The sequence below is a fragment of the Tauraco erythrolophus genome, unplaced genomic scaffold (genome assembly GCF_009769465.1).
Source record: "Tauraco erythrolophus isolate bTauEry1 unplaced genomic scaffold, bTauEry1.pri scaffold_142_arrow_ctg1, whole genome shotgun sequence".
NCBI classification, from domain to species: Eukaryota; Metazoa; Chordata; class Aves; order Musophagiformes; family Musophagidae; genus Tauraco; species Tauraco erythrolophus.
In genome coordinates this window covers 1-22,182 of record NW_028238604.1, presented here as the reverse complement: position 1 = coordinate 22,182, position 22,182 = coordinate 1, and the positions used below count along the sequence as shown (strand labels likewise).

Genomic DNA, 22,182 nt, shown 5'->3' with positions numbered 1-22,182 from the left:
ACCACCTTCTCGCACCCGTCGGCGTTTCGGGGCGCGACGGTGAGTTTTGGGGCGTAACTCCGAGACTTTTCCGCGGCAGATCACGGGCTGGACCTGGCCGAGAAGGATTTTACCGTCAACACCGTAGCCGGTGCCATGAAGAGTTTCTTCTCGGAGCTGCCGGAGCCCCTGGTGCCCTACGCCATGCAGGTGGAGCTGGTGGAGGCCCACAGTGAGTACGCCGGGGGGGTCCCCACCACCGGCTCGTTAACGGCCGCGTCTCGTTAACCCAAACCCGTTGGCCGACCCGTCTCCGTATTAATTGGTGCTCTCCGAGCTCGTTCCTGGCCGGAGATGCTCTACCGCTTGGCACCGTTGGGAAGGTCAGTGATCTTCTCGGCGCCGTTGGGAAGATCAATGATCTTCTCGGTGCCGTTGGGAAGATCAATGATCTTCTCGGTGCCGTTGGGAAGATCAATGATATTCTCGGCGCCGTTGGAAAGGTCAATGATCTTCTCGGCGCCGTTGGAAGGTCAGTGATCTTCTCGGCGCCGTTGGAAGGTCAATGATCTTCTCGGCACCGTTGGGAAGGTCAATGATCTTCTCGGCGCCGTTGGAAGGTCAATGATCTTCTCGGTGCCGTTGGGAAGGTCAATGATCTTCTCGGCGCCGTTGGGAAGGTCAATGATCTTCTCGGCACCATTGGAAGGTCAACGATCTTCTTGATGCTGTTGGGAAGGTCAATGATCTTCTCGGCGTTGTTGGGAAGGTCAACGATCTTCTCGGCACCGTTGGGAAGGTCAACGATCTTCTTGGCGCCGTTGGGAATGTCAATGATCTTCTTGGTGCCGTTGGGAAGGTCAATGATGTTCTTGAGCTGGTGGCCCAAAAATTCAAAAAAAGGGAGGGATCCCACGGCAGGATGGTTTTCCACCACGGTGGCTCCCGTCCCTGACTCCGCTTCCTCTTCCCGGTAGAAATCAACGACCGGGAGCAGAAGCTCCACGCGCTGAGGGAAGTGCTGAAGAAGTTCCCCAAGGAGAACTACGAGGTCTTCAAATACGTCATCGGGCACCTGAACAAGTACGTACGGGGGGTTCCGGGGCGCCGGGGGGGTCCCGTCTCCACCTGACCGGCACCGTTCCGCCGCCTCTCTCCCACCGTAGGGTCAGCCACAACCACCGGGTGAACCTGATGACCAGCGAGAACCTCTCCATCTGCTTCTGGCCAACCTTGATGAGACCCGACTTCAGCACGATGGACGCCCTGACGGCCACCCGCACCTACCAGACAATCATCGAACTCTTCATCCAGCAGTGCCCCTTCTTTTTCTACAACCGCCCCATCCTCGACCCCCCCAGCGCCGCTCCGGGTTCTCCATCCGCCGCTCCGCCCGGCGCCCCCTTCCCGGCCGCCGCGCCGCCCCCGGCACAGCCCTCGCCGCCCCGGACGCCGCCGCCGTCGCCGCAGTCGCCCGTCCAGCCGCTCCTCCCGGCGCAGCTCCACGCCGAGCAGCACACGCTCTGAGCCGCCGGCGGGAAATTAGAAGAAAACACGAAAAAGAAAGAAAAAAAAAAAAAAAAACCAACCACAACCACGAAAAAATGGAATAAACCAGAAAAAAACCCAACAAAAATCAACTGGGGAAAAAAAAAAAAAAATCAACCAACCCCACCAAGGATCTCGGGCTGGTCTGGGGCGACCAGCGCCGGCCCGGTGCCGCGGTGTGCCGGGGCGGCCGGACGCGGGGGGGGGGACCCCCAGGAGGAATTTTTTTGCCCCCACCCCTGGGTCCGGGCAGAGTCGGGGGGACACGGTGGGGCGCGGTGGGGCACGGTGGGGCGGTGTGCCGGGGCGCTCGGCGCGTGGGACGTTTCTCCGGCTGCCCCGGGACTTGCCGGCTCCGCCAAAGCCCCTCGTGGCCCGTGGGATGCGGCCGGTGGTTTGGCCGGTGCCGTCTGAAGCTGGTGTGGTGGCCCCGAGGGTCGGCCGGCACGGCCCCGGCTCACCCGGCGTGGCCCGGGGTTCGTCCGGTGTGGGTGGACACCCGTCCGATGGGACCTGGAGTCCCTCCAGCGTGGGCCGGCACAGCCCCAGGCTTGTTCGGTGCAGACCAAGGTTCATCCAACGTGGTCCATCATGGCCTGAGGGTCATCCAGCTTAGCCTGAGGGTCATCCAACATGGTCCAGCTTAGCCTGAGGGTCATCCAACGTCATCCAGCTCAGCCTGAGGGTCATCCGATGCAGCGTGAGGGTCATCCAACATGGTCCAGCTTAGCCTGAGGGTCATCCAATGCAGCCTGAGGATCATCCAACATGGTCCAGCTTAGCCTGAGGGTCATCCAACGTCGTCCAGCTCAGCCTGAGGGTCATCCGATGCAGCGTGAGGGTCATCCAACATGGTCCAGCTTAGCCTGAGGGTCATCCAACGTGGTCCAGCTTAGCCTGAGGGTCATCCAACGTGGTCCATCATGGCCTGAGGGTCATCTGATGCAGCCTGAGTCTCATCCAGCATGGTCCACCTCAGCCTGAGGGTCATCCAACGTGGTCCATCATGGCCTGAGGGTCATCTGATGCAGCCTGAGTCTCATCCAGCATGGTCCACCTCAGCCTGAGGGTCATCCAACGTGGTCCAGCTTAGCCTGAGGGTCATCCAACGTGGTCCATCATGGCCCGAGGGTCATCTGATGCAGCCTGAGTCTCATCCGACATGGTCCACCTCAGCCTGAGGGTCATCCAACGTGGTCCAGCTTAGCCTGAGGGTCATCCAACGTGGTCCATCATGGCCTGAGGGTCATCTGATGCAGTCTGAGTCTCATCCAACATGGTCCACCTCAGCCTGAGGCTCATCCAGTGTGGTTTGGGATGGCTGGAGGCTCATGTGGTGCAGCTTGAGGCTCAACAAACATCGTCCAACATGGCCCAAGACTCATCCAATGTGGTCCAACATGACCTGAGGCTGATCCAACATGGTCCATCATGACCTGAGGCTGCTCCAATGTGGTCCATCATGACCTGAAGCTGCTCCAATGTGGTCCATCATGACCCGAGGCTGATCCAACGTGGTCCATCATGACCCGAGGCTGATCCAGCGTGGTCCATCATGACCTGAGGCTGATCCAGCGTGGTCCATCATGGCCTGAGGCTGCTCCAGCGTGGTCCATCATGCCCTGAGGCTGCTCCAATGTGGTCCATCATGCCCTGAGGCTGCTCCAACGTGGTCCATCATGCCCTGAGGCTTCTCCAACGTGGTCCATCATGCCCTGAGGCTGCTCCAACGTGGTCCATCATGGCCTGAGGCTGCTCCAATGTGGTCCATCATGACCTGAGGCTGCTCCAACGTGGTCCATCATGCCCTGAGGCTTCTCCAACGTGGTCCATCATGCCCTGAGGCTGCTCCAACGTGGTCCATCATGCCCTGAGGCTGCTCCAACGTGGTCCATCATGCCCTGAGGCTGCTCCAACGTGGTCCATCATGCCCTGAGGCTGATCCAACGTGGTCCATCATGCCCTGAGGCTGCTCCAACGTGGTCCATCATGACCTGAGGCTGATCCAGCGTGGTCCATCATGCCCTGAGGCTGATCCAACGTGGTCCATCATGCCCTGAGGCTGCTCCAACGTGGTCCATCATGCCCTGAGGCTGCTCCAGCGTGGTCCATCATGCCCTGAGGCTGCTCCAACGTGGTCCATCATGCCCTGAGGCTGCTCCAACGTGGTCCATCATGACCTGAGGCTGATCCAGCGTGGTCCATCATGCCCTGAGGCTGATCCAACGTGGTCCATCATGCCCTGAGGCTGCTCCAACGTGGTCCATCATGCCCTGAGGCTGATCCAGCGTGGTCCATCATGCCCTGAGGCTGCTCCAACGTGGTCCATCATGCCCTGAGGCTGCTCCAACGTGGTCCATCATGACCTGAGGCTGATCCAGCGTGGTCCATCATGCCCTGAGGCTGATCCAACGTGGTCCATCATGCCCTGAGGCTGATCCAGCGTGGTCCATCATGCCCTGAGGCTGCTCCAACGTGGTCCATCATGCCCTGAGGCTGCTCCAACGTGGTCCATCATGACCTGAGGCTGATCCAGCGTGGTCCATCATGCCCTGAGGCTGATCCAACGTGGTCCATCATGCCCTGAGGCTGCTCCAGCGTGGTCCATCATGACCTGAGGCTGCTCCAACGTGGTCCATCATGCCCTGAGGCTGATCCAGCGTGGTCCATCATGCCCTGAGGCTGATCCAACGTGGTCCATCATGCCCTGAGGCTGCTCCAACGTGGTCCATCATGCCCTGAGGCTGATCCAACGTGGTCCATCATGCCCTGAGGCTCACCTGCCGCATCCCAAGACTCTCCCAGCGCCTCCCAGGACTCGGCCGAGATGACCCGAGGCTCATCCGACCCCCCCGGCACATCCCGGGCGTCGTCCGTGACTCCCAGGACCCCCCTCAGCGGCCCCCCCCCCCCCCCCCCCATCTCCACCCCCCACGAGCCTTCGGTGGGCGCCCGGCGTCGCCTTTGACCGGGACCCCCCCCCCCCCCCCCCACCCCCCCCCCCGGGATTTTGGCATTAAGCACTTACGGGAGGGGGAGGGGTTGGACCCGCTGCCCCTCCCCCACCCCGTTTTGGGCTGGATTTGGGGTTTTTTTTGTCTTCATCCGGGGCCAAAAAAAAAAAAAAACAAAAAACAACAAAACCACAAAAAAAAAAAAAAAAGCCGGTGCTGATTTTGGGGGTCGGTTTTGGGGAAAAAAAGGCGGAATTTGGTGCCGCCCCTCCCCCACCCTGGGGATTTGGGGGGAGGGGGGGTGCTGGGGGGAGGGTGCCTGGGTGCCCCCCATGGAAGGGGGGGTGGGGGGAGGGGGTTTCGGGGGGGGGGGATGGGCACCCCCGGGTCCTTCCCCACCCCCCCCCCCTCCCAGTACGGGGGTGGTTTTAAACTGGATTTTCATGGTACCACTGGGAGTGCACGGGGAAGGGCTCCCCTCCCCCCCCCCGGGTCTCTTCGCACTTTAAGACGCCCCAAAACTCCCCCCCCCCCCCCCCCCGGTGATCAAAACAGCTCAAATCCCCCCAAAAACACCCGCTCCCCTCCCCCACCCCAAGGGGAGCCCCCGGAAACCCCCAAAAAGGGCTTTTTCCCCCAAAAAAAATCTCCAGTCTCGTGCTTTAAACCGGAAAGTGTTTGGTGTAAATAGCGGCCGCCGGATCGGGGGGGGGGGGGGGGGGCGGGTTTTTTTCAATAAAACCGGCGAAAAAAAAACGAAAAGGAGGGAAAAAACAGAAAAGTGGGAAAAAAAAACCACAAACCCCGAATTTTCACCCCAAGTTGGTTTTTTGGTGTTAAAAAATGAGGATTTGGGGGGGGGGGGGGGGGCAAGGGGGGGGAAGGGAAGGTTGGGGGGAAATAGGCAAAATCGGGGAAAACAGGTAAAAATGGGGGAAAAAAAAGCAAAAATGGGGAAAATCAAAATCAGGAGAAGGACAGTTGGGGAGAAAAGATGAAAATTGGGGAAAAGGGCAAAAGTGGGGAAAAATAGGCAAAAAGGGGAGAAGAAGGCAAAATTGGGGAAAAAATAGGCAAAATTGGGGGGAAAAGAGGCAAAATTGGGGGAAAAATGTAAAAGTGGGGAAAAGGCAAAATTGAGGGAAAAAGGCGATATTGGGGGGAAAAGGCAAAATCAGGAAAAAGCCAATTTGGGGGGGAAAAAGGCAAAATCGGGGAAAGGCAAAAATTGGGGAAAAGGGCAAAAATGGGGGGAAAAAGGCAAAAATGGGTAAAGGGAAAAAATGGGAGGAAAAGGCAAAAATGGGGAAAAGGCAAAATCTGAGGGGAAAAGGGCAAAAATGGGGAAAAAGGCAAAAATGGGGAGAAAAAGGTAAAATTGGGAAAAAGGCAAATTTGGGGTGAAGGCAGAAATGGAGAAAAAGCTAAAAATGGGGGAAAAGGCAAATTCGGGGGAAAAAAGGCAAAAATGGGGAGAAAAAAGGCAAATCCAGGGAAAAAATGGGAAAAGACAAAAATGAGGGAAAAAAGGCAAAATTAGGGGGAAAAAGATAAAATGGGGAAAAAAGGGAAAATTGGGGGAAAGGGTGAAAATGGGGGAAGAGGGCAAAATCAGTTTAAAAAGCAAAATCGGGGGGAAAAAAGGCAAAATTGGGGGAAAAAGACGAAGTTGGGAAAAGGCAAAATGGGGGGAAACGGGCAAAAATGGGGGAAAAAGCAAAATTGGGGAAAAAAGGCAAAAAAAGGGGGAGCAAAATCAGGAGATAAAGGACAAAATTGGGGGGAAAAGGGAAAATCGGGGATAAAAAAATGGGGGAAAAGGCCAAAGTGGGGCAAAAGAGGCAAAAACGGGTGAAAAAAAGGCAAAAATGTGGGGGAAAAGGCAAAATTGGGGAAAACAGGCAAAATCCGGGGGAAAAGGGCCAAAATGGGGGGAAAAAGGCAAAATCGGGGAAAACAAACGGGCAGACGGACGCGCCGCTGCTCCGCCCCCTCAAAACGGGGCAAAATTCCGCGTTTTCACCATTTTCCCCCTTTCCCTCTGCCGCGTCCTCCCCCCTCTCCTCCGGCGCAATTTTGGGGCCAAAACTCCCGATTTTGGGGATTTTTTTTCCCACCCCACCCCACTCCCCTCCCCCCCCTTATTCTTTTTGGGGGTTTTAACCCCAAATCCCCCAAAATCATCATTTCTAACGCAGGGCGTAAATTATTGTTGAAATCATTAAAAAACGAAATTTCAAAAATTTTCAAATTTTTTTTTTTCTGCTCAAAGAAAAAAAAAAAAAACAAATCCCCGACAATCCCGGATTTTTCCGGAGAAAAAGGGGCATTTTGGGTCTTTTGGGGGATCAGTTCTTTTTTTTTTTTGTATTTTTAGGATCTAACTACGCGCCCCGTAGATTTTCGGTGATAAAATTTCCCGGTTTTGGGGTTTTCCTGCTTATTTTACGGAATTTTAACAATTTGGGGTGTTTTCCGAGGGCCGAAGCGATTTAGTTGCATGAAAAAAAGTGAAAAAACACCAAAAAAAAGGAAAAATAATAAAAAAATGAAAATGTTTTAGGGCTGGGGGGGAGGGGCTGGGCGGGCCCTTTTCCGCGGAATTTGAAAAGGAAAAAAAAGGAAAAAAAAAACCACAAAAAAGACAAAAAATCCACAAAAAAAAACGACAAAAAAAGGAATTTGAGAAAAAAATAATAATAATAATTGCGGAGTCGCTGCGGAGGGTTTTATTTGGGGGGGAAACTGGGTGCACTGGGAATGGGGGGGGAACTGGGTGCTCTGGGAGTGTTGGGAGGGTACTGGGTGCACTGGGAATCTTGGAAGGAGACTGGTTGCTCTGGGAATGTTGGGGTGGGGGGGAACTGGGTGCACTGGGAATGTTGGGGGGTACTGGGTGCACTGGGAATGCTGGGGAGGTATTGGGTTCACTGGGAATGTTGGGGGGGGAACTGGGTGCACTGGGAATCTTGGGGGGAGACTGGGTGCTCTGGGAATGTTGGGGCGGGGGGGGAACTGGGTGCACTGGGAATGTTGGGGGGAGACTGCGTGTACTGGGAATGCAAGGGGGTACTGGGTGCACTGGGAATGTTGGGAGACTGCGTGTACTGGGAATGCTGGGGGGTACTGGGTGCTCTGGGAATGTTGGGGGGGGTACTGGGTGCACTGGGAATGTTGGGGGCGTACTGGGTGCTCTGGGAATGTTGGGGGGGAGACTGCATGTACTGGGAATGCTGGGGAGGACGGTGCACTGGGAATGGTGGGGGGCACTGGGTGCTCTGGGAATGGTGGGGGGGTGCTGGGTGCACTGGGAATCTTGGGGGCGTACTGGGTGCACTGGGAATGTTGGGGGGGGACTGGGTGCTCTGGGAATGCTAGGGGAGTACGGGTGCACTGGGAATGTTGGGGGGAGACTGTGTACTGGGAATGCTGGGGTGGACTGGGTGCACTGGGAATGTTGGGGGGGTACTGGGTGCACTGGGAATCTTGGGGGCGTACTGGGTGCACTGGGAATGTTGGGGGGAGACTGCGTGTACTGGGAATGCTGGGGGGGACTGGGTGCACTGGGAATGTTGGGGGGGGTACTGGGTGCTCTGGGACTGGAGCTGGGCTGGACGCCTGGGAACGGGCAGCAAACTGGGAACAGCAAAGTGGGAACCAGCTGTAAACTGGTAATAAGCAGCGGCAAACTGGGAAGTGGCTCCGGGAAACTGGGAACCAGCGGTAAACGGAACGGGCAGCAAACTGGGAATGGGGCACTGCAAACTGGGAACCAGCTGAAAACTGGGAATGGGGATGCAGGACTGAGCACTGGGCTTTGCAAACTGGGATTGGGCCGGAAACTGAGAATGAGCAATGGCAAACTGGGAACAGGCGGCAAACTGGGAATGGGCTCTGGCAAACTGGGAACCAGTTGGAAATGGATTCACAGACTGCGAACCAGCGGCAAACTGGGAACAGGCGGCAAACTGGGAATTGGCTCTGGCAAACTGGGAACCAGTTGGAAACTGGGCTTCGCGGACTGGGAACCAGCATCAAACTGGGAATGGGGATGCAGGACTGGGCACCAGGGTTTGCAAACTGGGATTGGGCTGCAAACTGGGAACTAGCGGCAATCTGGGAATGAGCAGCAGCATACTGGGAACCGGCTCTTGCAAACTGGGAACCAAACGGAAACTGGGAATGGGGATGCAGAACTGGGCACTGGGGTTTGCAAACTGGGAAGCAGTGGCAAACTGGGAATGGACAGCAGCAACCGGGAACCAGCAGCAAACTGGGAATAGGCAGCGGCAAACTGGGAAGTGGCTGCTGCAAACTGGGAACCAGCAGCAAACGGAATGGGTGGCAAACTGGGAATGGGGCATTGCAAACTGAGAACCAGTTGGAAAGTGGGAATGGGCAGTAGCAAACTGGGGAGCGGCGGCAAACTGGGAAGTAGCTCAGGCAAACCAGGAACCAGCGGCAAACTGGGAACCAGTTGCAAATTGGGAATGAGCAGCAGCAAACTGGGAACCGGCTCCTGCAGACTGGGAAGCAGCTGGAAACTGGGAATGGGGATGCAGAACTGGGCACCAGGGTTTGCAAACTGGGAACCAGTGGCAAACTGGGAATGGACAGCAGCAACCGTGAACCAGCAGCAAACTGGGAATGGGCAGCGGCAAACTGGGAAGTGGCTCCTGCAAACTGGGAACCAGCAGCAAACGGAATGGGCAGCAAACTGGGAATGGGGCATTGCAAACTGGGAACCAGTGGCAAAGTGGGAATGGGCAGCGGCAACTGGGAAGTGGCTCCTGCAAACTGGGAACCAGCAGCAAATGGAATGGGCGGCAAATTGGGAACCAGATGGAAACTGGGAATGAGCAGCAACAAACTGGGGAGCAGCAGCAAACTGGGAAGTGGCTCCAACAAACCGGGAACCAGTGGCAAACTGGGAACCAGTTGCGAACTGGGAATGAGCAGCAGCAAACTGGGAATGGGCAGCAAACCGGGAACTGGGAACCAGTTGCCAACTGGGTTTTGCAGCCTGGAGCGACCCCACAAACTGGGAACCGGCAGCGATCGGCCTTCGCAAACTGGGCACTCCCCATTTTCCGGGTGGATCCGGCGGAATTTGGGAAAACCGGCGGCAAACCGCGGTGCCGGGGGGGGGGGGGGGGGGGGTCCCTCTTTCCGGGATTTCCGCGAATGAACTGGGGACAAACTGGGGATTTTCCCAATTTATTTTATTTCCCAGTCCGGCTCCCCACCCCGACCGCGGCAGCTGCCAAAATCACCCCTTTCCGGCACGGCGCCCCCCCCAAAAATCCCATTTTTTCCGGGAAAAACCCCGCAGCGGAGGCGATTTTTGCCCCAAATCCCCGTTTTCCGCAGCAGGAACGAGGAGGGGGGGGATAATCCCGACCCTGGGGGGGGTTTGGGGCTTTAATTGGATTTTAATCCCACCCCCCCGGGTGTTTTCGATCCCCCCGGGGGGGGGGTGGAATATTCCAGGGGGGATAATCCCGACCCTGGGGGGTGTTTAATCCTCCCAAGAGGTTCTGAATTCTCCTGGGGGGGTGTTAATCCCAGGGGGGGGATTTTAATCCTGCCAGGGGGGTTTAATCCCCCCGGGTGGTTCTAATCTTTCGGGGGGGGTTAATCCGCTCAAGCTGATTTTAATCCTCCTGGGGGGGGGGTTAATCCTTCCAAGGGGGCTTTTAATCTCGGGGGGGGGGTGTAATCTGGGTTAATCCTCCCTGGGGTGGGTTTAATCTTCCTGAAGGGGGTTAATCCCCCCAAGGGGGGGGGCTAATCTTCCTGGGAGGGTTTTTAATCTCCCCTGGGGGGGGTTTAATCCCCCCTGGAGTGGGTTTAATCCCCCTTGGGGGGGGTGTTAATCCCCCCTGGAGGGGGTTTAATCTTCCTGGGGGCTGCTTAATCCCCCTGGAATGGGTTTAATCCTCCTCCTCGGAGGTGTTAATCCCCTCGGGGGTGGCTTTAATCCCCCTTGGGGTGGGTTTAATCTCCCCAAGGGTGGGTCTAATCTTCTGGGGGGGGGGTGGTTAATCCCCTCTGAGATGTGTTTAATGTTCCGGAGGGAGTGTTTAATCCCCCAGAATGGGTTTAATCCACCTGGGGGGAGGTGTTAATCCCCTCTGGGGTAGGTTTAATCCCCCTTGGGGTGGGTTTAATCCTCCTGGGGGGGTCTTTAATCCCCCCAAGGGTGGGTCTAATCTTCCAGAGGGGGGGTTTAATCCCAAGAATGGGTTTAATCTGCCTGGGGGGAGGTGTTAATCCCCTCTGGGACGTCTTTAATCCCCCCAAGGGTGGGTTTAATCCTCCAGGGAGGGTGTTAATCCCCCCCCCAGGGTGCCTTTAACCCCCTGCCATGCTTTCTACCCCCCTCCCCGCGGCAATTTCCAATCCCCCCGGGATTATTTCCCCACCCCATCGCTCCGGGTTGGGGGGTGTCACTTTTCGGGGGGCCCCTCGGGGCCGATCTCCACCTCCAGGCGCCCCACGTAGAGCGAGAGGGCGCCGAGCCAGAGCAGCGCCAGCAGGGCGGCGGCGGCGGCGTTGGCGGCGGCGGTGGGCGCCGGCAGCATCATGGGGCGGCGCAGCAGCACCAGGTTCAGCAGGTAGGAGCCCGCCCCGTAGGACACGCACAGCCCCCCCAGGATGAAAAACCCTAAAAATGGGGGGGGAAGGAATAAAAATTAGAATAGTTGGGGGGGGGTTGGGAGGAAATTGGGGCAAATTTGGTGAAATGGAAGTTTTTTAAAGGGGGGGGGGGAGGGATGGGGATTTGGGAGGTTTTGGTTGAAACTGGGGCGGGACTGGGGGGCTATGGGGGTGTTGGGGATATGGGGGGGCTCTATGGGGCTGTCAGGGAGGGCTCTATGGGGTGATGGGAATATGGGGGGGCTTTATGGAGGTGTCAGGGTTGGCGGGGCTCTATGGGGGTGATGGGGATATGGGGGGGCTCTATAGGGGTGTCAGGGTTGGGGGGGCCCTATGGGGGTGTTGGGGATATGGGGAGGCCCTATGGGGGTGATGGGGATATGTGGGGGGCTCTGGGGGAGTGATGGGGATATGGGGGTGCCTTATGGAGGTGATGGGGATATGGGGGGGCTCTATGGGGGTGTTGGGGTTTGAGTGGGGCCTTATGAGGGGGATGGGGCTATGGGGGGGCTCTATGGGGGTGTTGGGTTTGAGTGGGGCCTTATGGGGGGGATGGGGCTATAGGGGGGCTCTATGGGGGTGTCAGAGAGGGCTCTATGGGGATGTTGGGTTTATGGCGGGGGGCTCTGAGGGAGTGATGAGGATATGGGGGGCCCTATGGAGGTGTCAGGGTTGGGGGAGACTATGGGAGTGATGGGGATATGGGGGAGCTCTATGGGGCTGTTGGGGCTGGGGGCGGCTCTATGGGGCTGTTGGGGTTTGCGGGGGCCCCTATGGAGGTGATGGGGATATGGGGGTGCCCTATGGGGGTGTCAGAGCTGGGGGGGGGCCCTATGGGGGTGCTGGGGATATGGGGGGGGTTCTGGGGGAGTGTTGGGTATGTGGGGGGGACCCTATGGAGGTGTCAGGGTTGGGGGGGTTCTATGGGGGTGTTTGGGATACGGGGGGGCCCTATGGGGGTGTTGGGACTGGGGGGGACTCTATGGGGGTGTTGGGGCTTAGGGGGGGCCTTATGGGGGTGTTGGGGATGGGGGGGAGGGGGGCTCTAGGGGGGGTGTCAGGGTTTTGTAATGGGGGTGGGCCATCCCTGTCAGGGTGAAGGGGCTGGGAGGGGGTGTCTGGGACATCGGGGGGGTGGGTGTTGGGGGTCCCCCCACCCCCTCCCCCCCCCACACCATAGGCGGCGTCGCGGCCGGTGTCGCTCTGCACGTAGGAGATGACGCCGACGCCGGTGGCCAGGAGCCCGTTCCGGAACCACGACAGGAGCCCTGGGGGGGGGGGGGGGGGTCAGCGCTAGGGTAGGGAGGTTAGGGGGCGAGACCCCCGCCCCCCCCAGACCCCCCCGCCCCCCGCCCCAGCGCTCCCCCCGCCCTGCGCATGCGCGCCGCGCCCCAGCCCCGCCTCCCTCGGCCTTAGCCACGCCCCCTCGGCTCTAGCTCCGCCCCCCTGGCCCTAGCCCCGCCCCTCACCGCTCTCCAGCGCCTTCCGCAGCAGCCACGCGTCCGCCCGCTCCAGGTCGGAAGCGGCGGGCGGCGGCGGCGGGGCCCGGCCCAGGCTGTACCGAGCCCCCCGCAGCCTCCGCAGCGCCGCCGCCGCCGCCCGCCCCGCGCCGCCGCACCAGCCCATGGCGGCGCCGCCACGTCCCGGTTCTTCCCCTTCCCTCCCCCCCGCCCCGCCACCCTTCCCCGGTCTCTTCCTGCCCGGCGCGCCACCGCTGAGCGCCGATTGGTCGCCGCCGCTGCCGCTCACTGCGGGAAAGCGCGCCCATTGGCGGAGACGCGCGCGCCCCGCCCCGCGCGGGGGGATGGCGCGCAGCGATTGGCCGCCGGCCCAGCTCCCGCCCCGCTGCGCAGCGGAAGAAGCGGCGCTATTGGCTACGCGCGCGGCATGCCGGGAAGAGCCGCGCCGCCCCGTTAGCGCCGGATACCGGAAAGCCCCGAGACCCGCCCCCCGCGCCCAAAAATGGCCAAAACGCCGGTTTTCACCTTAAATCGCCACTTTATGAGGCGGAGCCGCCGCCGGTGCCCCCGGGGAGGGGAGTGGCACGCGGCGGGGCCCCCCGGCGGCTCTGGAGAGGGAGGAAATGGCGGCGCGTTACCGGGGGCGGTACCGGGGGGGCGGTACCGGGGGGCGGTACCGGGAGGGGGCGGGGTTATTGTAGGGCCGCCCGCGGAGCGGCGCGTTACCGGCCCCGGGGCCACTCACCTGCCCCGGCCGCTGCTTCCGGCCCCGCCTCCTGCTGGCCCCGCCTCCTGCTGCTCAGCGCGCCCGCTGGTTGGCTGCAGCACGCAAGCCACGCCTCTCCCCGGCGCAGAGGGCGTGGCCAGCGAGCCGAGCCCCGCCCCTCAGCTGCAGCACGCAGGCCACGCCCCCTCACAAGGGGAATGGGGGCGTGGCCGGCGCAGAGAGCCACGCCCCCAGCCATTGGCTGCAGCACACGCAGGCCACGCCCTCCCCGGAGAGCAGGGGGGCGTGGCCGGCACCTTCACCCATTGGCTGCAGCGCATCAAGCCACGCCCCCTCGCTGGAGAACAAGGGGGCGTGGCCGGCGCCAACCCACACCTCCAGCCATTGGCTGCGGCACACGCCACGCCCCCTCCAGGGGAAAGGGGCGTGGCCTGCGCGGGGAGCCCCGCCCCCGCCAGCAGCGCAGCGCCCGGGGGGGGGGGGGGAGGGGGCCCCGGGGGGGGATTTTGGGGCCCCGGGGGGGGATTTTGGGGCATTTTGGGGCGAAACCAGCGCTGGGGGGGGGGGGGGGGAGGTGCCAGAGCTGGGGGGGGGGGGGGGCAGCACAAAACACGGGCAAAACCGGCGGTTTGAGGCCGTGTTCTCCCGCAGTGCCCCTCCCCCTGCGGTGTCCCCACCCCCCGTGACCCCCCCTGACCCCCCCCCCGGCACCCCCCCCCCTCACAGCTCATCCTCCAGCCCATCCTCTTCCTCGGGGAAGTCCCCGGGGGTGACGCTCTGCGGCTTGACGAAGGCGCCGTATTTGGGCTGGCACTCGAAGTACCGGCGGCCGCCGACGCTGGGGGGGGGGAAGATTTGAAGGGGGGGTCCCCAAAGACCCCCCACCCCCGCCCCCCCGCAGCAGGGGCACCCCGGGGACCCCCTACCTGCCGTCGTGCTTGCCCAGCGGCTCGTCGTAGCGCACGCCCACCCAGTAGCCCGGCTTGAAGTCGGTCTGACCTGCGGGGAGCAGGCTTCGGGGGGTCAGTGTGGGGGGGGGGGGGGCATGTTTTGGGGTGATTTGGGGTGAATTTCGGGGTGACGTACCCACGAACATGACGGTGGCCAACTTGCAGGGCTGCCCCGGCACCCGCACCTGGCAGCGGGCGCCCAGCGGGATGGCGGCGGCCATGGCGGCCTCCTGCGCCCGGCGCTGCTGCTGCTGCTCGGCCCGGCGGCCCGGCGCCTCCGCGTCATGGCCGCCCCCCCGGCGCTGGCGCAGGAAGGAGCGCAGGGACTCTGCGGGGGGGGGGCGGCATCGGGGGGGTCACCTCGAGGGGGAGGGGGGGCATGGGGGGGGATGGGGGGGTCATCTGGAGTGGGGGGGGACACGGGGGTCACCTGGAGTGGGGGGGGGACATGGTGGGGACAGGGGGGGTCACCTGGAGTCGGGGGGGACACGGTGGGGATGGGGGGGGACACAGTGGGGGTCACCTGGAGTGAGGGGGGGGGGACACAGTGGGGACGGGGGGGGAGTCACCTGGAGTCGGGGGGGGACACGGTGTGGGGACATGGTGGGGACAGGGGGATCACCTGGAGTGGAGGGGGACACAGGGGTCACCTGGAGTGGGGGGGGACACAGTGGGGGTCACCTGGAGTGAGGGAGGGGACACGGTGGGGACGGGGGGGGGGGGGGTCACCTGGAGTGGGAGGGGACATGGTGTGGGGACATGGTGGGGACGGGTGGGATCACCTGGAGTGGGGGGGGACACACAGGGGTCACCTGGAGTGGGGAGGGGGGGCCATGGTGGGGACAGGGACATTCCTGAGGAAAGGGGTGTTGGGGGGGGGGGGGGCGGTCACAGGGCCATTCCCGAGGTGGGGGGGGGTCAGGGGGGGTCCCGGGGGGGCACCTGGGCGCCTGTCGTAGTCGCTGTCGCTCATCTCGTACTTCTCCACCTGCGACACGTCCTCGAAGGCCCCGGCCCGCGTCCCGCTGCGGTCCGTCACCTGCGGCACCGGCCGTCAGGGGTGGGGGGGGAAAGGGGGGGAGGGGGGGGGAGGAAAGGGGGGGGAGGGAGGAGGAAAGGGGGGGGAGGGGGGAGGAAAGGGGGGGGAGGGAGGAGGAAAGGGGGGAGGGGGGAGGAAAAGGGGGGAGGGGGGAGGAAAAGGGGGGAGGGGGGAGGAAAAGGGGGGAGGGGGGAGGAAAAGGGGGGAGGGGGGAGGAAAAGGGGGGAAGGGGAGGAAAAGGGGGGAGGGGGGAGGAAGGGGAGGGGGAGGAAAAGGGGGAGGAAAAGGGGGAGGAAAAGGGGCGGGAAGGGGGGGCCCAGCGAGGACATGGGGGAAGAAGAAGGGAACTGGGCGGGGTCAGGGCACGGTTTTGGGGTGGGAAAGGGGGAAATGGGGGGGGCGGGGGGAAGGGACCCACGTGCAGGCGGCAACCATCAGCCACCGGGTAGGAGCCCAGCAGGGCCTCGTCGCGGTCCAGGCGGCCCAGCGGCTGCTCCTCCGCGCCGAACAGCTCCAGGTCCATGCAGGAGGCCGGGCTGCCCACCACCAGCTCCAGTTTGCACTGGTTTGCAATGGGAGGGGGGCTGTCAGTGCAGGGATCCCCCTCCCCGAGCTGGGCTGCCCACCACCAGCTCCAGTTTGCACTGGTTTTGCAATGGGAGGGGGGCTGTCAGTGCAGGGATCCCCCTCCCCGAGCTGGGCTGCCCACCACCAGCTCCAGTTTGCACTGGTTTGCAATGGGAGGGGGGCTGTCAGTGCGGGGATCCCCTCCCCCAAGGCCAGGCTGCCCACCACCAGCTCCAGTTTGCACTGGTTTGCAATGGGGGGGGCTGTCAATGCAGGGATCTACCCCCCCGTGCCAGGCTGCCCACCACCAGCTCCAGTTTGCACTGGTTTGCAATGGGAGGGGGGCTGTCAGTGCAGGGATCCCCCTCCCCGAGCTGGGCTGCCCACCACCAGCTCCAGTTTGCACTGGTTTGCAATGGGAGGGGGGCTGTCAGTGCGGGGATCCCCTCCCCCAAGGCCAGGCTGCCCACCAACAGCTCCAGTTTGCACTGGTTTGCAATGGGAGAGGGGCTGTCAGTGGAGGAATCCCCCCCAATAACCGGGCTGCCCACCACCAGCTCCAGTTTGCACTGGTTTGGAATGGAAGTGTGTGTCAGTGGGGGGATCCCCCCCCCCCGGGCCAGGCTGCCCACCACCAGCTCCAGTTTGCACTGGTTTGCAATGGGGGGGCGGTCAATGCAGGGATCTAACCCCCGTGCTAGGCTGCCCACCACCAGCTCCAGTTTGCACTGGTTTGCAATGGGGGGGCTGTCAGTGCAGGGATCCCCCTCCCTCGGGCTGGGCTGCCCACCATCAGCTCCAGTTTGCACTGGTTTGCAATGGGGGGGTGTGTCAGTGGGGGCATCCCCCCTTCCCCGGGCCAGGCTGCCCACCACCAGCTCCAGTTTGCACTGGTTTGCAATGGGAGGGGTGTCCTGGACCCCGGTGAGTAGGAAGGGGGGATGGGGGCGGGGGAGGGGGGTGTCCCGGGCCCCGGTGAGGACGAAAGGGTGGGGGAGGGGAGGGGTCCCGGGCCCCGGTGAGGAGGAAGGGGCGGGGGGGCGTGTCCCGGGGGGGGGGGGGGAGGGGGCACCCGGTGGGCCCCGGTCGCTACGAGGGGGCGGGCCCGGCCCCTCCCGGGGCGGGGCCTGTGCCGGGGAGGAGGGGCCGGGCGGGGCCCGGTCCGTGAGGGAGGATGATGAGGAGGAAGGCGCCGGTACCTTGAGCTCGGCGATGGTGAGCGCGGTGCTGTAGCGCTTGTAGGCGCGGAACGCGTTCAGGCTGCTGCTCACCGACAGCGACACGGAGCCCGCCCCGAGCACCGGCACCGGCCCGAGCCCAGGCCCGGGCCCCGGCCCGGCCCGCGCCGCCGCCATCATGCTGCGGCCCCGCCGCCGCCGCCGCTTCTGGAACCTTCGGCCCGCCCCGCGCGCGCGCCCCGCCCCCGCCAACCGGCCAATCGGCGCCGCCGCCCCGCCCCGCGCGCCGCCGCCCAGCCAATAGCGAGGGAGGCGGGGAGCGGGGGGCGTGGCTTGGTGCGGCGCTCGCGGGAGGGCGGGGCGGGGGTGGGAAACGAGCGCGGCCCGCGCAGGCGCAGTGGTTCGCGCCGCGGTTTGACCCCGCGCGGCCGCCGTCGGGGGGGGGGGGGGGGGCGCTGCGCGCGTGCGCCGCCGCCTCGCGCGCGCTGTGCGCATGCGCGGGGCCGCCATGGAGGCGGACGGCGCGTACGAGCCGGGGTTCGTCGGGATCCGCTTCTGCCAGGAGTGGTGAGGGGCTGCCGCGACCCCCGGGGCCCCGTCACACGCCTCGGGCACCCCCTCGGGGCTCCGTGACCTCCCCCCGGGCCTCACACACCCCCCTCGGGGTCCCCCCGGGGCCCCGTGACCCGCCCCCCCGGGCCTCACACACCCCCTTGGGGCCCCCCCGGGGCTCCCTGACCCCCACCCGAGCCTCACACACCCCTTCGGGGTCCCCCCGGGGCCCCGTGACCCGCCCCCCGGGCCTCACACACCCCCTTGGGGCCCCCCCGGGGCTCCCTGACACCCCCCGGGCCTCACACACCCCCTCAGGGTCCCCCCGGGGCCCCGTGACCCCTCCCCGGCCCTCAGACACCCTCTCAAGGCCCCCTCGGGGCTCTGTGACCCCCACCCGAGCCTCACACACCCCCTCGGGGCTCTCTGACACCTCCCGGGGCTCCGTGACCCCCCCCGGGCACTCAGACACCCCCTCAGGGCCCCCCCGGGGCTCCCTGACACCACCCGGGGCTCCGTGACCCCCCCTGGGCCCTTGGGCACCCCCTCAGGGCCCCCCTGGGGCTCCGTGACCCCTCCCGGGCGCTCAGACACCCCCTCAAGGACTCCCCAGTTCCCTCCCTGGGCCCCTCAGGCCCCCCCAGGGCTCCCTGACACCTTCTCTGGGCATTCCCGACCCCCCCCCCATACCTCCTGGGGCTCCTCGGCACCCCCTGGGGCTCCTCTCCCCCACCCCTCCCCCTCCTTACGGCTCCCTGCCACCCTCCGGGCTCCTCGGAATTCCCCCCCAGGCTCCTTGATTCCCCCCGAATCCCCCAGTTCCTCCCCCGGGGCTTCCAGGCATCCCCCAGTACCCCCTCCCCACCCCCCAGGGCCCCCCAGTACTCCCCAGTTCCTGTCCCACCCCGGGATGTGGGACCAGACCCCGAAGACCCCACGGTAACACACTCCCCCAGTATCGTGTGTCCCCCCCCCAGCAACAACATGTTGTATCCCAAGGAGGACAAGGAGAACCGGATCCTGCTCTACGCCGTGAGTGCCCCCCCGCCACTGGGACCAGTCTCAGGGTGCTGGTTTGTGTCCACCCCCAGCCCCTATGTGGCACTGGGACCAGTCCCACTGTCACAGTGGGCTGCGCCCACCCCCACTGGGACCAGTTCCAGCACCCCGTGGGGCTGTGCCCACACCGACAGCCCCCACTGGGACCAGTTCCAGCCCCCCACAGGGCTATACTCACCCTGACGGCCCCCACTGGGACCAGTTCCAGCACCCTGTGGGGCTGTGCCCACCCCCATAGCCCCCACCGGGACCAGTTCCCGCACCCCATGGGGCTGTACCCACCCCCACGACCCCCACTGGGACCAGTTCCAGTGCGCCACGGGGCTGCGCCCACCCCCACAGCCCCTACTGGGACCAGTTCCAGCACCCCACAGGGCTGCACCCACCCCCCTAACTCCCAGTACGGTACTGGGACCAGCCCTAAATCCCGGTTTCCCCCAGTGCCGCAACTGCGACTACCAGCAAGAGGCCGACAACAGCTGCATCTACGTCAACAAGATCACGCACGAAGTGGAGTGAGTTAATTAGCGAGTTCGTTAGCGAGTTCGTTAACGATCCCGCACTCCTGGGTCCCAGTCCTGGAGCGTCCCGCCCCAGGGAGGGGCTTAATTTCCCAATTAATAAGGGAAAAGCAATTAAAGAGAAGCGGTGGGGTAATTAATGAGAAGGTAATTAGCTGATTAGGGTAATTAGTAAGAGAGAAATTAGAGGGGGTGATGGGGGAGGGGTTACTGACAGGAGACAGTCGGGGAAGGTGAGTGGAGCGCAATTAGTGGAGGTAATTAACGAGGGAAAACAGTTTTTGGGTAATTAATAATAATTAGTAAAGAGATAATTGCACCAATTAATGAAAGCGATTGAGTCGCAGCTGGTGGGCAATTAATAAGGGAGGCAGTAACTCAAGGACAATTAACGTGAGAGTAATTAATAGGTATAATTATTTATTAGGAGTAATTAATGAGGGGGGCGGCACGGTCATTAATTCCCCGGGGTAATTAGGGGCACTAATTAACGCTCCTGGCAGCGAGCTCACGCAGATCATCGCCGACGTCTCCCAGGACCCCACGCTGCCCCGCACCGAGGACCACCCCTGCCAGAAGTGAGCAGGACCTGGGGACCCCCCCGGGGACCCCCCAGAGGGACGTGAGGACCCCCCCTGGGGACCCCGCTGGGACATGGAGACCCCCCTAGGGATTTGGGGACCCCCCTGGGGACCCCTCTGTGACATGGAGACCCCCCCTGGGGATTTGGGGACCCCCCCTGGGATCTGGGGACCCCCCTGGGACATGGAGACCCCTCCTGGGGATCTGGGGACACCCCTGGGACATGGAGACCCCCCCTGGGGATTTGGGGACCCCCCTGGGGATCTGGGGACCCCCCCTGGGGACCCCCCTGGGACATGGAGATCCCCCCTGGGGACGTGGGGACCCCCCCTGGGACATGGAGACCCCCCCTGGGATGTGGAGACCCCCCTGGGGACCCCCCTGTGACACGGAGACCCCCCCTGGGGATGTGGGGACCCCCCCTGGGATGTGGGGATCCCCCTGGGGACATGAGGACCCCCCTGGGGACATGGGGGACCCCCGTGGGGACACCCCCCCCCACCCCACCCCTCCCCTCACCACTCTGCTCTGGTGCCCCCCCTGCGGGGTCTCCCCTGCCCTCCCCCCCCCTCCGTGGGCTCTCAGTTGCCCCGTTTGCCCCCCCCGTCACCCCAGTGCCCCCGGGGGGCTCCGCTGCCCCCCCCATATCTCCTCCAGCCCCCCCAGACTCATGTTCCCCCCCCCTGACCCCGCCATCCCACCCCCCCAGGTGCGGGCACAAGGAGGCCGTGTTCTTCCAGTCTCACAGCGCCCGAGCTGAGGTGAGGTGCCCCCCGTGTGCCCCCCCGAAACTGTCACCGTGCCCTCTGTGTGCCCCCCCCTCATCACCCCCCCTCGTCCCCCCCCCAGGACGCCATGAGGCTTTACTACGTCTGCACCGCGCCGCACTGCGGGCACCGCTGGACCGAGTGACGGTGCCCACAGGTGCCCCCAGACCCCCGGATGGCAGCTGGCACCCCCAAACCCGCCCCCCCGTGCCCCCCGAGGCTGCTGTACCCGCCGGGGGGGGGCATCTTGGGGGCAATAAAGGTGATTTTTGGCAGTGGGAGGTGTCGGCGGCTCTGTGGGGCGGCGCTGGGGGGTTTGGGGTGCACAGGGCTGGGGGGCCCCGAATCGCATCCCTGGTGCCCCAAAATGTCCCCAGTGTGCCCCAAATTGCATCCCTGGAGCCCCAAAATGTGCCAGTGTGCCCCAAATTGTGTCCCTGGTGCCCCAAAATGTGCCCAGTGTGCCTCAAATCGCATCCCTGGTGCCCCAAAATGTCCCCAGTGTGCCCCAAATCGCATCCCTGGTGCCCCAAAATGTTCCCAGGGGCTCCAAATCGCGTCCCTGGTGCCCCAAAATGCCCTAGTGTGCCCCAAATCGCGTCCCTGGTGCCCCAAAATGTGCCCAGTGTGCCCCAAATTGCATCCCTGGTGCCCCAAAATGTGCCCAAGGGCCCTGAATCGCATCCCTGGTGCCCCAGGTTGCCCCCCAGTGCCCCAGTTTGTCCCCCCGGTGCCCCAGGTTGCCCCCCCAGTGCCCCACATCACCCCCAAATGCCCCCACCAGGCTCCGACTCCCCGCAGTTTCCATCCCCAGTGCTCCCAGTTGCCCACAACGGGCCCCACATTCTGGTCCTGGTGCCCCAAACCGCACCCCCCCGTGTCTCAAATCGCTCCATCGAGCCTCGACTTTCCCAAAATTTCCTCCCCCCATATCCCAAATCGCCGGATTTGGCCCCAGATTGCTGGATTTGGCCCCTAATTCCGCCTCCAGCCACCCCACGGCTCCTCACTGGACCCGAACTCACTACTGGTGTAACTGGGGGGGTGCTGGTGGGGACACCCAGATTCCGGCAGCTCTGTGAACGCCTCGGGGGATCCCGAAATTCTTCGCTTCGCTTCCAAAACATTTTTTATTTTGAACAGTTTTTACAACACCCGACGGCGGCCGCTGCCGGCGGCACGGAATGGGTCGGGACGCGGCTGCCGCAGAAACCGGGAAAAAAATATCCATCCAAAACCACCAAAAATGGTTCAAACTTCAAAAACTCCTGAAAAAAATTCCCAAATTTCACCGGGAAGGGCGGGTGCGCCCCGAAACCACCATTTAGAGCGTTCCGGGGCTGTCGCATTCCAGCCTCCTCCGGACCATCTCCACGAGGGAGTCGGAATAGGTGCGGAGCAGCGCCAGGGTGTCGGGGTGCAGCGGTGCCGGGGTGCCGGTGCCGGTGGTGCCGGTGGTGCCGGTGGTGCCGGCGGTGCCGGTGCCGGGGACGGCCCGGGAGCGCAGCTCCACTTCCATCCAGCCGAAAAAGCCGGCCAGGGCGCTCCGCATCCGGACGACGTCGTCCTCGGCACGGAGCGTCGCCTACGGAGACGGGTCCCTCCGTCATGCCGGTTCTTTGCTGGGATGGGAATTTTT

The 22,182-nt window shown here is 63.1% G+C and overlaps 4 protein-coding genes across 5 annotated transcripts; 2 read left to right on the top strand and 2 right to left on the bottom strand.

The window, feature by feature from the left end:
• Nucleotides 1-79: 79 nt before the first annotated feature.
• LOC147526059 (rho GTPase-activating protein 35-like) lies at nt 80-1,506 on the top strand (the record flags this gene model as incomplete). The annotated part of the gene is made up of 3 exons (XM_086630569.1): nt 80-211; nt 957-1,062; nt 1,146-1,506. Coding segments are annotated over 3 exons (599 nt in total), but the record flags the coding sequence as incomplete, so codon positions are not given.
• Nucleotides 1,507-10,930: 9,424 nt separating this feature from the next.
• TMEM160 (transmembrane protein 160) lies at nt 10,931-12,767 on the bottom strand. The gene is made up of 3 exons (XM_086630568.1): nt 12,611-12,767; nt 12,317-12,409; nt 10,931-11,148 (listed from the first exon to the last, which is right to left on the bottom strand). The coding sequence occupies exons 1-3, from the start codon at nt 12,765-12,767 to the stop codon at nt 10,931-10,933; spliced, it is 468 nt and encodes a 155-aa protein (XP_086486694.1).
• Nucleotides 12,768-14,048: 1,281 nt separating this feature from the next.
• Nucleotides 14,049-17,242, bottom strand: TBCB (tubulin folding cofactor B). Its single transcript, XM_086630567.1, has 6 exons — nt 17,084-17,242; nt 15,736-15,879; nt 15,221-15,317; nt 14,415-14,606; nt 14,255-14,327; nt 14,049-14,166 (listed from the first exon to the last, which is right to left on the bottom strand). Exons 1-6 carry the CDS (start codon nt 17,240-17,242, stop codon nt 14,049-14,051), a joined length of 783 nt encoding a protein of 260 aa, XP_086486693.1.
• A 320-nt stretch (nt 17,243-17,562) lies between these two features.
• Nucleotides 17,563-20,745, top strand: POLR2I (RNA polymerase II subunit I). 2 transcript variants are annotated; one of them, XM_086630566.1, is made up of 6 exons: nt 17,563-17,629; nt 18,592-18,646; nt 19,115-19,188; nt 19,698-19,772; nt 20,486-20,537; nt 20,626-20,745. In XM_086630566.1, exons 1-6 carry the CDS (start codon nt 17,571-17,573, stop codon nt 20,686-20,688), a joined length of 378 nt encoding a protein of 125 aa, XP_086486692.1. In that variant the 5' UTR covers nt 17,563-17,570; the 3' UTR covers nt 20,689-20,745. The 2 variants fall into 2 exon arrangements, with proteins under 2 accessions (XP_086486692.1, XP_086486691.1); XM_086630565.1 differs by lacking the exon at nt 18,592-18,646 and having other exon boundaries at nt 17,565-17,629; nt 19,673-19,772.
• Nucleotides 20,746-22,182: the final 1,437 nt, after the last annotated feature.

Excerpts from the sequence above, each read along its gene's own strand:
- TMEM160 (XM_086630568.1), bottom strand. The coding sequence starts at position 12,767 with ATGGGCTGGTGCGGCGGCGCGGGGCGGGCGGCGGCGGCGGCGCTGCGG. Across the intron at positions 12,410-12,610 it reads GCGGAAGGCGCTGGAGAGCG|GGCTCCTGTCGTGGTTCCGG; the intron begins GTGAGGGGCGGG and ends CCCCCCCCCCAG. Across the intron at positions 11,149-12,316 it reads CGGCCGCGACGCCGCCTATG|GGTTTTTCATCCTGGGGGGG; the intron begins GTGTGGGGGGGG and ends CCCCATTTTTAG.
- TBCB (XM_086630567.1), bottom strand. The coding sequence starts at position 17,242 with ATGATGGCGGCGGCGCGGGCCGGGCCGGGGCCCGGGCCTGGGCTCGGG. Across the intron at positions 15,880-17,083 it reads TCACCATCGCCGAGCTCAAG|TGCAAACTGGAGCTGGTGGT; the intron begins GTACCGGCGCCT and ends ATTGCAAACCAG. Across the intron at positions 14,328-14,414 it reads GGCCACCGTCATGTTCGTGG|GTCAGACCGACTTCAAGCCG; the intron begins GTACGTCACCCC and ends TGCTCCCCGCAG.
- POLR2I (XM_086630566.1), top strand. The coding sequence starts at position 17,571 with ATGGAGGCGGACGGCGCGTACGAGCCGGGGTTCGTCGGGATCCGCTTC. Across the intron at positions 18,647-19,114 it reads ACCGGATCCTGCTCTACGCC|TGCCGCAACTGCGACTACCA; the intron begins GTGAGTGCCCCC and ends GGTTTCCCCCAG. Across the intron at positions 20,538-20,625 it reads CTCACAGCGCCCGAGCTGAG|GACGCCATGAGGCTTTACTA; the intron begins GTGAGGTGCCCC and ends TCCCCCCCCCAG.